We start from the raw sequence: 14,846 nt of genomic DNA, 5'->3' as shown, positions 1-14,846 counted from the left end.
GAACCCAGTGCCTCACATTTGCTAGGCAAGCACTCTACCACTGAGCCACAACCCCAGCCCACGTTTTTTTTTTTTTTTTTTTTTTTTGGTCAGAAATTTAAACAATCTGCCTTATTCTACCCATTAGTGTGATTGCTGTCTTTTTCGCCTGTGGTTATTATTTAAAATTTTCTGAACAAGGAGAAGCTCCTTGAATTACAGTTGTAGAACACTGAATGGCTTTTACTGTAAACTTTATATTGTTTCTCAGTGAAAACTGATGTGTTTTTTGTTGTTGTTGTTTTGTTTTGGTATTGGGGATTGAACTCAGGGGCACTCAACCACCGATCCACATCCCTAGCCCTATTTTGTGTTTTATTTAGAGACAGGGTCTCACTGAGTTGCTTAGTGCATCACTTTTGCTGAGGCTGGCTTTGAACTCATGATCCTTCTGTCTCAGCCTCCCGTGATGCTGGGATAATGATGTTATTTCTTAATTGTAATGTAAAATGGTGCTTATGTGCAAAATTTGAATGCCTGTGGTAAAGTAATTTGACAGCAAATAATATAGTTTGAATGATAAGTAATGCCATGCTCCTTAATATCATCCTTTTCTATCAGAAAGGAAAACAAATGATATCTTTATTCTCACACACATTTTAGCAGATAAATTGTCTAAAAAAATCATACTTTCAGCAGTATTTTCCAGATGTTGATGAATTCTTATTTCAGAATTCATCTAGCAATGTAGTCAGGTAGTTTTCACCTAATCTTAACTTTAAAGATTAATCTACAATGCATTGATGTTCTAAAAGGCAAATATCTAGAGAATAATAGAATTCTACAAATACCTTCTCAGTGATGAATATGCTCAATTAAAATAATATTTTCATGCATGAATACCAATGTTTTGCAGTATCTATTTTTTGAGAAGACCTTTCGAAATTGAAATATAAATATTAACAAAATAATATTTGCAATTAATTTTGATGATGGGAAACAGTAATTTTGAATACCAATTAAGTAAAATTTTATTCTCCCCAAAGAATTAATTTTTTAGTGGATCCAAATAACAAAGAAAACTTTTACTTACTATTTTAATATTCTAAATATCATCATTAAACATATTTTTTGAAAATTTGGGGGTTTTTTTCTTTCTTATTTTGTAGGTACCTAAATTGTGTGATAATGTCTTCTTTCATTTCTTTCTTTCTGCTGTTGCTGCTGCTGCTGGTGGTCCTCCTTTGCTTCCCCCCAACCCCCACTGAAAATTTAAATATTTACTACCTGGCTTTTTATAAAGATTTCTGAACCTTTCCCTTCTTAAAAAGAAACCATTTAGGCATTGGAGCGATTGTTCTTTTATTAGAGTTTTTGCATTTAGTTCATAAGAAAAATGTTCAAATTTGGATAAGTTTATTATTTCCCTAATGTAATTTAATTCATTGAAATGCTGGGAAAAAGATTCACCTGCAACTTACCTGCCAGTGCAGTATATTCCATGGGGTGCCCTGCAACACTTTCCTTCTATGGTAACTGAATAACTTTGGAATTCAAAGCTTTGTACATTTCACCTTTGTTTCTGTTTCCAAGTGGGTGGTGATGATTTACTCTAAGTGTTTTACTTCTGAAATCCAATTTGTATTGTAAAGAATTTATATTTCACATTGTAGTGAATCCATTGTAGGATTTTGTTTCAAAAAAATGTTTTCTTTAAATCAAGAAGCTCAAGTTTTATTTTAAATTCTGTAGGATCTCATGTATATCATGCCTTGATTCATTTCTACATTGTTTTGGTAAATAGTATTTTTATAAAACAAACTTTTGCCTTAATATTAATTTGATACCCAAGAAAGATTACATCTTCAGTTTTCCCCCCTTAACAGAATTAACTTATTTCTTCTAACAGCCTTCTGAGAGTTTATTGTTATTCTGTAAGAATTTACAGCTGGGACATATCTCACCAGAATATTTGTGATCTATTCTGAAGTCAGAAAGCATAATAATGAAATGATCACCTGTGAAACTGTCACCCAGTTTTCTTCAGTTAGTAGTTACCAAAAAAATACTGACATTTACCTTCTGAATGCAGATATGTCAGTAAAAACATATTTTAATGCTTGTCTTATATTGAGCTTCAATCTTAATTTTTTAAAGTTTCCTTTTATGGCATACTTTTGTCTTTTGCTACTTGGCTTCCTAATTATAGTCCCTCCCCTCCTTTAAGAAAAAAAAAATCCTGTTTATATTAAATGGAATTAAAAACATAATTCCAGTTTCAGAGCAGATTTATCATTTACCCTTCAGGCTGTTCTTTAATATAGAGCTCTTAAGAATGAATATCTTAAGACATTCTCCAGATGTTTTAAACTTTAGCAAACTTTGTGGTTTTCTTTATTGGAATCTTTGTTTGTAGTATTTGGAAGATGAAAGAAAATATCTTCTCATTATCTAAACACTTTTCATATTGGTTTTTAAATGTCTTGCTGCAAATGCATGAAAAAATAAAACTTCTACATTTGTTTTAAAAGGTAAAATGAGAATTGTATTAAATAACAGTAATACAAAAAGAATGTGTGTTGTATGTGGTTTTGAATTTACATTGCTGTGTGGTTAGTAGTTGTTTTGTATAGCTGCAACATTTTAATTGTTTAATAGCTTATTTAGTAGATTTTTGTTCTTCATTCCTTAGTACACTGGGATTGAGAATGCTTTGTATCACACATCTTCCAAACTATTGAGAAGTTTGGACTTAGAATTTAAAATGTCAATCTTTAGTTTTTTTTTTTTTTAAAGACAATAGCCTAATTAACACTTCTCTTCAAATCAACAACTCAGTTATTCTTCTTCAATGATAAAAATAGTTGGTAACATTTATTGAGTGATTACTGTGTATAAAGTAAATGTCATGAAAAGATGAAATAGTGCCCCCCATACACACATCATGCTGAGAGAAAGCAAGTTGCAGCACCTTGTTTGATCTCATTTGTTTAGATTTGATTTTGTTTTCTCTTACGGGGCAACATTGTATCTATGTGTTAACCTAAAATTTATGTCTTATAGTTAAATTTCTATCTATAAATGAAGTTCTAAATTATTGTTCTAAATTATTATTATTGCTTTATCTTTTAAGTATATTAATTTAGTTCTTTTTTATTTTGCTTTTTGTCAGTCTGTTGAATTTTTAAGTTTCAGTCCCTGAATTTTTAAGTTCCAAATTTTCATTTGGTCTTTTTATCATCTTTTTTTTTTTTTTTTTGGCTGAGTCTTCATTTTTACCCCCAATATTTCAGGAGCAACTAGTACTTTGAGGTTTCATGGAGCTCTCCTTTTGGTCCTCTAGCTGGAGAACTGGGGATTTATTTTTTAACTATTACTGGATACTTCTATTACTTTGCTGGTATCTGGGGCTAAGGATTAGAGAGATACAGAGGGAATAATCTAATTTTAGATGTAGCCAATGAATGAATTCTTACTTTCAAAACTATTCAGTTTTAGATGATTATTCTTTCCTTAATTAGATGTTTATTTTACCCACAATTTTCAACTCTCTGAAGAAATTCTCCATTCATTTATCTAGTTTTTTGTTCATCCTTTCATTTGTTCTCTTAAAAATATTAGTTATTTTGAAGTACCCTTCTTGAATTTCAGTGTCTGAATTATTTTTGAATCTTTTTCTTTTCTTTTTAAAGTCATTCTTTGCCGCAGTCTGACTGGGCACAATTCAGGAGTCACTTGTGAAAAGAAACGAACTTTATTTTTAGAACACACACCACACCACACAGCTCTTCAGGAAAAACCCTCAGAGCCCAACTGCCACCATGGGCTTCCCACAAGCCTCTCAACCTCCCTCACTCCTCCTGCTCTTGATGGCGATTGGCTGGGTCACGTGGGCAGAGCCAAAAAAATTCCCCCAATGAGCAGCTCTGTGGTCTGAAAGGGCCGGGAAACAACCCAATGAGCATCACCGCAGAGGAGCCAATCAGTTGGCAGCTAGAAGTTTGCTGGGGCTCTGTGAGCCAGTCATCAGCTGGCAGCTGGAAGTTTGCTGGGGGCGGCCCCTTGGCTGTGGCTCTCAACAATTCTTTTACCTCTTGATAGAACTTTCAGTTGTTTATTGTTTACTAGAACTTTTCTATAGGTCCTTCAGATTATATCATCCACCAGTGTTCATCCTTTTGTCTGTAAAGCTGATACAGAGTGAGGGAAATGTTGATCCCTTAATAATATGAAGGAATAACCTTAGGTCAAAGGTGATTTTTCATTGTTGATGGTTTAGTCTTCCCTGTTTGCCTCTGTTCTGTAGCCTAAACCTCTAGGACTTGGAAATGAGACCAGTGAGATTTTTTTCCCATCATCTTTGAAGTAGTCTACCAGAATATGGGCACCAAACTGCCCTTTGAGGTTTCCAGATAAATTATTTATTCTTCTATTTCATACACCTTCAGAATTTGGAAGCCTTCTCAAGGAAGAAACCAATGTTTTGTTCTAGAACTTTAGTGTCCCCCTTTATCACTTTAGTTTTATGTAACTTTTTAAAAAAAATATTTATTTTTTTTTAGTTATTGGCGGACACAACATCTTTGTTTGTATGTGGTGCTGAGGATCAAACCGGGGCCCCACGCATGCCAGGCGAGCGCGCTATCGCTTGAGCCACATCCCCAGCCCCTAGTTTTATGTAACTTTTAAAGTCCCTATTGTTTTTAATTCCCTTTCCCTCTATCCCATCCCTGTCTTCTAGTAAACACAAAATCTGAATTTTCAACTTCTAGATTTAACCAGTGTAGACATATGGTTTCCCTAATACGAAGAATTTCTATGGGTCCTTAGTTTTTATTCTCCACTCCTTCTAGCAGTTTCATTGTTTTTGATTTCTCTTTTTTCTGGCCTGTTTTTTATTTTGTAAAAAACTGCCAGACTGGGAGAACTGTTTTTTTTTAAGGTGATTTTGGCTAATTTCTTTAGCTTACCATTCACTTTCAGAATTCAGCAGCTGTGATATGGGACAAACTAGCTGTGTGTTTGTGGTTGGGAAATGTAAAATTTTGTCTATCTAACTTTGTTTCCCTGGCTGCAAAAATGGGCAGGTAGGATAGAAAACTGCTGGTTCTGGTCTACCCTGTGAACAGTTCTCACTTCTCTGGAAAGTTATCCACTTTGTTGTTGTTGTGTCCATAGCTCTTCGTCTTTTAACAATATGAATTATGGTTTTTTGGACTTTCTAGTTGTTGTCAGTAAAATGTTGGCTGTGATGCACTGTATGCTCCTGAGGATCAGAGGTTTAATGTTATATTTTGGTAGGAATTTTACTTGTTTGTTTCTAATGGGTGATATTTTTTAAAGTTTGGTAGAGAGAAATGATTAGTTATTGCTTGGCTACTTTCCATATCTGTTACATATGTTTCTCTAACTTTTCTATATTCAGAGAGACTCAGGCCCCATTTAACCACAGACTTTATGATAGAAGTAACAGAAAGCAAACCAGTAAAGGGTGGGAGGAGAGAATAACTTGTATTTTGGAATGGCCTGTGGACATGTGGGTAACATTCTAGGTTTTACCAAAAGACTACAATGTCATTTTGAGAACTACTATTTTATATTATTTTTTTCCTTTCATCTGGTTTTTCCTTATATGGTTTAAAACTAAATGTCAAACAATTAACTGTTTAATGAAAATTATAAATTGGCTTAGTGAATTCTGTTGTATTTTTATAATGAGTAAAAATCTAAGGCACCTATCATTTAGGAATCACCATTTTATTTTAATAATCTATACTTATATACAAAGTACATTTTGACAATATATTTGATTATCTCACATACAGAGAACTTCATTCATCTTCAAAGTTATAAATGGAAGTAAGTAAACTTTTAAACATTTTAGAATTGAATAAGGGCTTATCTAAGTAACACATGCTTAAAACCACTTTCTTATCAAAGAAAATAAAATTAGAGGTTAGTGAAATACTTTTAAATTACAATCCTTATGAACTAATCGCTTAACCCTAGTTTTGAATGACTGTTACGTTTTCCATCTTTTAAAAATATGCTTAAATATAAACAGATGTGGGAAATGTTCTTTTGGCTTTTATCAAACTGACATTTAAGTGAAGTTTTTTCAACCTCACTAAACATTTGTGGTCAACGATTTCAGAGCTTTGAATCTTAAATTTTGCCTTTGGAACCCCCTTTTCCATGTTATTCTATTAGCATTTGGTCTTAATAAATATAACCTGTTTAGAATTACTTATGCTTTAAATTTATTATTTGTTTAGATGTCTAGGAAAGAACTTCATAAAAATTCCCACTTGGCAGTTATGAATGTTTTCTTGAGGAAGTTACATTTTCAGAATTTGAAAGATTTTGTCTTATCCCTCATATCCATCTTCATGAAATGTTTAACATTGTTGATGTTTATTTCTATGCTGTAGTGATATTAGCATAATCTATGTCTTTTTTATTCAGATATGATGAACACTCTTTCTGTCTTTCTCAGTTTCCCTTATTCTTCCTGAATTTGGGATAATACAGTGTCTTTAGTTTCTGTGAAAATGGAAAGCAGTTTCTTTAGCTAGAAATGAATAATAAAATGTTGAGTTTTGCCCATTTTTCAGGTCATAATTTTTATATTTTCCCAAAATACATTTTTTTCCATAGAAGAATAATTGTTGCTACATTTAGGGTGCGATCATGAGAAAAAAAACAATTTTTTAGGCAGACACAATCTTTATTTCATTATTATTTTTTAATGTGGTGCTGAGTATCAAACCCAGTGCCTCATGCATGCTAGGAGAGCGCTCTAACTCTGAGCCACAACCCTAGCCCTAATGTGACATTTTTTTTCAAGAAACATTTCCTTCTTGTCTGCTAAGTGGAAAAATCACACATTAAAAATTAAACTGGGGGTTGGGGATATAGCTCAGTTGGTAGAGTGCTTATCTCACATGCACAAGTCACTGGGTTCAATCCCCAGCACATCCCCTTCCCCCTAAAAAAAGCCTTTTTTGTTTTTTCTATGCTTTCAGTTTCTTTTATACCTTTATCTTACTTATCGTTCTTTTATTTTTTCTAGCCTTTAAGGTTGCATTTTTCTGGGTGTGTCCTAAAAATAATTAAGGTAACTTTTATTAAAAAGTAATTCATTTAATTTCTGGCCACAACATTTTTTCTAGATATTCTTAGTTTTTACAGTTTTAATGTTTCTCTCATTATTAGATGGATCTTCTTCCTGAGTCTGCTTCACAGCTTACTTATTAGTTTTGAAGAATCTATCAAAAGTCATTTAAAGCTTAGAGGGTAATGAATCTGAATTCTCTCATTCTTTTCAATACAAAGGACCCAAATATACATATGCCCTGATCCTTCGAATTGCTAGAAGACAGAACATACTAATAATTTAAAATTCTTAAAAGAAGAGGAACAAACATCTTATTTCAGTAATCTCATTGTTTCTGTAAGTCTAAACATTTAGAGAGCCTAGGTGTACGGAGGTTTATGAACTTTTAAGAAAGAGGAGTAAAGTATTGAAAATGTAGATCAAGAACAAACTGCACCACTTCTGAAAAGGAAAACATCAACACAAGTTTCAGATATGTGGTTTGGACAGTGGGAAGCATCTGGCAGGTCATCTTTCCACAATACAATCCCAAGTTCATTCTAGTTAGGAACTTGTTCAGTAAGGGATATTGAGCTATGACCTGGACCTCAGAGCTGAGCATTTAACTATGGAAGAAGGGAGATACACAGTGGGAAGATAAGGAATGAGAGAAGGAAATAGCACTGGATTGGAATTGGGTACTCTCTGTATGAGCCTTATGCATTCAGATGATTTTAGAGGTACAAACTACATTTTAGGAAGTTCCTACTGAGATATTATAATTTAAAGAAGTACATGACATACAGCCTACTACAAAATTATTCTGAAAAACTACATATTGGTCTATGATATCTATAGAGAATAAAATCTGTAAAATGTTATATATTGGTAAATCATGGTTAAAGATGTGGAGCTATTTGTTGTAGGAGGCTTTTTGCCCTTCATTGAGACTATTTCAGAATCAGAAGTTTAGAGAACAAGTCATTAAAACTCTTAAGTTTGTAGTTTTATTTGGAAAATTGGGATAATGGTATTAATTTTATTTGTCTCATAAGATTATTTTTAGCTCTTAATGTGTTTCACATTTGTCTTTGTATACCCATGTATATGTCTTCTGTATAGATAGGAATATAAAGTTATGCATACATGTACATACAAGATACAGATGGAGGGCTGGATATATAGGTAGGTAGAACTGGTCTTTGGGAATTTCCTTGATTGGTTCCTTAGGTATTTGTATATGTTTGTTTTTTCCTTTTGTTGTATTTGGACACAATACTTTATTTATTAATTTTTATATGGTGCTGTGGATCAAGCCACAACGTCTCGCATGTGCTAGGTGAGTGCTCCACTGCTGAGCCACAACCCCACAAACTGTATATGTTTTTGTGTATGTATGTGTATATGTGTGTGTGTGTGTGTGTGTATGTGTATATATATACACACACACACACAAACATATGTTTGTGTGTCGAGCTTATTAAGGTAAGTTAAAGGTATAATTTATAATAAATTCACCCTTATAATGTATAAAATTCTTTGAGTTTTGACAAATATTTAGTTGTGTAATCACGACTAAAATAGAAAATTTTCATTGCACTTAAGACTCATAGTTCCTCATAATTAGTTTTTCTTTCCTGACCTTACTCTCTGGCAGCTGATTTTTGTCTCTGTTGTTTTGTCCTATCCAGAGTGTCAGAAAAATGGAATCATATTGTATGTAACCCTTTTATATCTGGCCTCTTTGACATAGCATAGTGCTTTTGAGCATCATCTATGTTGTGGAGAGTATTAGTTCATTTCTTCTTACTGCTTAGTAACATTCCTTCTTTTGATTTTTTTTTTTGCATTTTGTTCATTTGATGAATATTTGATTTGTTTCAAGTATTTGGAAATAATAAGGCTGTTAATATTTGGGTACTTGAGATATATCTAGCAAGTAAAATTTTAATTTTCTAAGAAATTTCCAAACTGCTGTACTATTTTGCATTTCTATAAGCAAAGTGTGGGAATTTCAGTGGTTTTAATCCTTGGCATTTTAGTATTTTCACTACTTAATATTGTCACCTTTTAAAACAGCCTTTCAACAGATGTATCTCATTATAATTTTAATTTAGATTTTTTAATGACTAATGATAATGAGATCTATACTTAGGGTTGGGGACATAGCTCAGTTTTGTTTTTGTTTTTTTTTGTTTTTTTGTTTTTTTTTTTTTTAGTTTTAGTCAGCTTTTCCATACTATGACCAAAAGACCTGTCAAAAAACACTTGCATGCAAAAAAATATTTGGGGCTTTGGTTTTAGAGGTCATTTGCTCTGGGCCCCAGCTGAGGGAGAACATCATGAAAGAAGAGTGTGGTAGAGGAAAGGAGCTTAGGACATGGCACCAGGAAACAGAAAGTGTTCTATTCATTTGGGACAAAATGTAAACCCCAAAGCCACGCCCCCAGTGACCTACCTCCTCCAGCCACAACCTGCCTGCAAACAGTTACATCTCATTTCATTCAAGTGGATTCTTGCACTGATTAGGTTAAGTCTTTCACAGTCCAGTTGTTTCACCTGTAAACATTCTAGCATTGCTTCACACATGAGCTTTTCGGGGATACCTCATCCCTAAACCACCACAATCCTCTAGCACCTGACTACTGTTGGAATAACTTTTGGTTTACAGCTAGCAGCTACGAGCAACTCCAAGTGCTTGAAAAATCTATGCTCCTTCAGGCCTGACAGGAACACCTGCAGGAAGGTTGCTCTGCTCTAGTGAGCCTTTAGTGAAACCAATCCTCAGCACTTGTGGTTAGTGTTGCCAGACTACCAGGCCAGGAAACAGATAATCAGGAGCTTCAGCGCATGAAACCCCTGACTCAGAAGACCCCCTCCCCTAAGGACAAAGACCCTTCCAGACTGCTTTCCACCACGACAGCAATATTTAGAGCTTCCTCATAGTGCGGTTACATTAGGCATAAGATGATTGGCTTATGGATATTATCTTGCTTATGTATGATTGACAGGCATGTCCCACACAAACCCTATAACTGTTGTATGCATTCCAAATTTAAACAGACTGCTGGACGTCAACTGCAGTTGTCACCAGCCAGCTTCTCATCAGCCCCTGGTGTCTGTGTGTTGACTCCATGTCTCTACCCTCAGCAACTGAGGTAGCCAAGTGACCGATTGACCACACCAGTAACCAGAACGACCACAGACTACCATATCCATGGCCCAGGATTTGATCTCCTGCACTTCCCCCAAATGGTATTTGCCATCTGTATTTTTTCTTTGGTAAAATTTTAGTTACTCTTCTAACCTATTCTTTTTTTAGATTAATTTTTTATTGAGTTTTCAGAGTTGTTTCTATGTTCTGCATGAATATACCCTTTTAGAAATTAATATTTTTAACAAATATAAAAATCTTTCTATAATAGAAATTTTTGAAATAATTGATCAATTAAGTCACAAATTAGAAGCCATGGTTTTATACCAAAAATTGTGACTAGTCTTACTACGACATATAAAGGATGAGCTTAGTTTCTCAGACTTGCTCAGAATTAATTTTTTGTAATGTGAAAAATATTAACTTTGTCATTTGTGGTTTTTAAAGGAATTTCAGAAAAGAAAAAGTTTGTATTTTTAAAATACAATATGTGACTTTGCCATTTGTGTAGACAACTAACATCATTGTTCTGGTGATTTAGGGTTAAAAATGAAGCATATTAGTGAGTGGATTTTTATATTAATTTCCAGTGAATAATAATTACTCAAAATAAAAAAAAACAAAAAAATAATAATTAGTCAAAATGCCCCCAATTTCAACCTAATTTCTTTTAATTTTATAATTCTACCTACCATACTTAATCCTCAAATTACAGGTAAGATGTACTTTTTCATTCATGGATCCCAGTCAATGGAGTAAAGGATCTTGTGTTTTTCTTTATTTATAGTGCATTTATATAGTTATATTAACATCTCCCCCCAAAATGTTTTTTGTTCTTACTTTTACCCTCCTGGTTTTCTTTATTTTTCTGTGCTAGACATTTCTTCATTCTTGAGTACTAACTTTTCTAAGTTGAATATGCATTCCACAGTGAATATGTTGTTTTATTTTGTGCTTGTGTGTGTTATCCAACTTAAAACAATTTGAAAACCCTTTACTGCTTGTTCTGTATTGTAATTTTATAAAGTCTTACAAAATGACCAGTATATTTAATTAATTTATTTATTTGCAGTACTGGAGATTGAACCCAGGGTGCTTTACCACTGAGCTATATTTTCAGTCCATTTTCTTTTTTGAGACAGGATCTCAGTTGCTTAGGGATTCGCTAAGTTGCTGAGGCTGGCCTTGAACTTGAGATCCTCTTGCCCCAGCCTCTTGAGTTGCTGGGATTAACAGTCATGTACCACCTTGTGTGGTATGACTAGTGTATTTTAATCACGACTAAAACAAGTTGCATTTTTTTCACTGTGACATATTTCTTCCATTAAATTGTTCAGTCGCCTTCCTCTAATCTTCTGTGTTATAGTTAGTATAATAATTATTGCTTTTGAAAAAGTGAATGTTTTGTAATGTGCCACCCTACATTTATTTCTGTTAATACTTATGCCTTGATTTCAGTGCCAAAAGACTTTCTTATAAGTGATGGATTATATTAGGTTGCCTGTGTTTACTTTGGTCATTTCATCACTGTCCAGGTATTCTACAAGTAGCAAAGTCTTTGCTGCTTCCAGTAGCATACCAATGACCCAGCAATATTATTATTTTTACAGTGCTGAGGATTAAACCCAGGACCTAATATATGCTTATCAAGCTGTGTACTATTGAGCTACATCCTCAGCATGAGCAAACTTTTCTTACTTTTTTACCAGAAGTCAGTGCTGTCTTTGTTAAGCAGATTTTAAATCTCCACATTGGATCATTTCATTTGATACCTTTTCTTGTATATGAAATAACTCTAAAATGGTATAGTATCTCAAGAGATTTAATACTAAAGTAGTATTGTTTATACCTTTGACTACCAAGTTAGTCACTGGTCATTTATCTTGAGAGTTTCTCTACTTACTTCTACTGTTCTTAAAAGAAAAGCAGATCTGTTATAATGTTCAGAAATGCTTGTATATGAAGTATTTGGTGATATTTTATATGATATTGGAAAGCATTACTTAGAATTTAAATTCTCTTATATAATGTCATAATAAGTATTAAAATTCATTTAGAAAGGTACGGTTTATTTATTTATTTATTTATTTAAGTTCAGTCCTTAAAAATTCTGAATTATTTTTCAGTAACATTAAATTTTATTTAAAAGTGCTCTGCAGTTAAACTATTTTCATTAAAATATGAATATAAGCATTATCGAATTATAGAAAGCACAAAAGGGAAAAGGCTTATAATAAAAATGCTATATGCATGTTAATATTCTATCCTTTCTTATAATTTCAATGAATTTTAAAGAAAAAATACTAATCACATTGAATACATTTTTACATTTTGATAATGTCATTGAACAGTAAATACAAGGGCCTTATATTTTACTTTTCATAAATTACAGATGTTTACATTTTGTGTTATTTTGACTTTATCTTTATTTGCTTCTTTAGTACATTTTTAGTATATTCATTCACTCTATACTATTCATATATTTGTAATATGTTATAATTCTTTCCTTTAATAGTGAAACATGTAAACAATAATATTACATTTATATTGTTTTTGGTCTTACTTTATTACATATTATGATAAGACAAGCAACTTTAGCATACTTTTGTATAGTATCTTTTATGATTTGGATTACTTTCATGAGGTAGAGTCTCCCAACCAATAGAATTTTACAATAATATGAAATAGACATTTTCTTTTCTGGCTCTTGATATCCATGAGTGCTGAGTATTATAATTTATATACTCAGCTAATTTGTTGTGTAGACATGTGTATGCCTTCAGTTGCTAGCAAGAAGGGTTCATTAGTTTTCAACATTAGTGTATCATTTTTTTCTTTTGTTTATTGTTCATTTGTCCATTTATATGAGACTTAATATTTTTATTTCTCTGTTGTGTGAGCACTTAACTTGGTAAAATAACCTTTTTTGTTTTTAAACATTCTCTTTTTATTACAGTTAAATTTTTGTTTGGTTTTGCTTTTGCTTTTATATAGAAAAGTTTTATGTTTTGTTCTAAAGTTGGTTGTGGTACCAGGTGCAGTGGTGCACGCCTATAATCCCAACAGCTGGGGAGGTTGAGGCAGGAGGATAGCAATTTCAAAGCCAACCTTAGCAACTTAGCTAGGCCCTAAGCAATGTAGCAAGATCCTGTCTCAAAATGAAAAAGGGATGGGATGTGACTCAAGAGTTAAGCACCCCTAGATTCAGTCCCTGGTACCAAGTAAATAAGTAGAAATAAAGTTGGCTGTAGTAATGTTGGAGTGTACACTTTAGGTGGATGAATTGTATGGTGTGTGAATATATTTTTTAAAAACTGTGGAAAGAAAAGAAAGAGGGAAGGAGGGAGAAAAATGAAGAGCAAAGAGGTTGGTAGTCTTGGAATTTATATACTTGTCAAAATAGGGAGGTCTTTACCAAGACATTGATATGCTTAAATTTTACTCCTCTGAGTAAGGTGGAAGTAGTTGGGCAACCACCCTAGTTTTCTAAATAGAGTGTTTATTTAAAGTATTTTGTCTTGCTTTGTTGTGTCTCCTAGCAGTACTTCCTCAATATTATTGTATTTGGTTTGGTTTTGTGTTTGTTTGTTTGTTTTTTGTACTAGAATATGTTATTTTTCAAATTTGCAGTCTGTTTGTGGCATCTTTCCTTACTTTGCAAGGCTGATATGCTTTGGTTAATTTTGTGTGTGTGTTTTTTAAAATCAAATTGTCACACACACACACACACACACACACACACACACAAATTTTCTTACCATTAGTAAAATGTATAGAAGAGGAAGCAAAATGTTTCATCATCTCTTGAAGTATAAGGTTTTAATTTTTATGCCTCTTACAATGATTCCAGGGGTTGCATTAATTAGTGAAATTTTGGTTTCTATAGAAAATTCTCATAGTAATGTGGAATGAGGAAAGAGATTTCTGTATATTTATAAGTATTTCTGAGAGTGGAATCTGATTTTGACTCATTTTGTTTGGCAGTTTATGAATTTTATTTTTACTTTCTGTTTCATGTAATGGTTAATTACAGTACTCTATATATTTAAATTCTTGTACTTGTATATTTATAAGAATATTTCTTAAATATGGAAATTTAGCTTGTTTGCCACATGAGACTTTAGTTCATTTCTTTAATATATAATTCATAATTTCACTAATTTTATTTTGATGTACTTTAATCAGAAAATTTCGCATTGTGACATTGAAATATGCTAACATTTTTTTTTCATACTGTGTTTTCCTCATAGGTTTGATGAACTGTTAAAAAAATTCAAAGTCGAATATCATGCTGGTGGCTCTACCCAGAATTCAATTAGAGTGGCTCAGGTTGGTTAATTATTATTATTATTTAAAAAAAAATTTAGTTGTAAATGAACATAATACCTTCATTTCTTTTATCTATCTATCTTTTTATATGTGTGCTGAGGATCAAACCTAGTGCCTCACATGTGCTAGGCAAATGCTCTACCACTGAGCTATAGCTCCAGTCCTGGGTTGGTTAATTATTTTAAAAATTAAAGAATAGATGCAAAATGATTCTGAACTTCTCATAAATTTGTTCCAGTCTATATTTTACTGCCATAGAATAGTTTCATTCATCTGAATTAGGAATTT

The 14,846-nt window shown here is 32.6% G+C and overlaps 1 protein-coding gene across 1 annotated transcript in view; it reads left to right on the top strand.

Moving 5' to 3' along the window:
• Positions 1-14,567, top strand: part of LOC308640393 (adenosine kinase-like) — a gene marked incomplete at its 3' end in the record, with an annotated part of 129,073 nt that extends 114,506 nt beyond the window's left edge. The window contains exon 4 of the mRNA XM_081312320.1: positions 14,480-14,567. Within this exon, the coding sequence (XP_081168446.1) occupies positions 14,480-14,567 (88 nt within the window). The remainder of the gene's footprint in view (positions 1-14,479) is intronic.
• Positions 14,568-14,846: the final 279 nt, after the last annotated feature.

This window comes from Spermophilus citellus, assembly GCF_964194105.1.
Source record: "Spermophilus citellus genome assembly, contig: SCAFFOLD_131, whole genome shotgun sequence".
Lineage (NCBI taxonomy): Eukaryota > Metazoa > Chordata > Mammalia > Rodentia > Sciuridae > Spermophilus > Spermophilus citellus.
The sequence above is the reverse complement of the archived record's forward strand: the minus strand, read 5'-3'. Positions and strand labels throughout refer to the sequence as shown.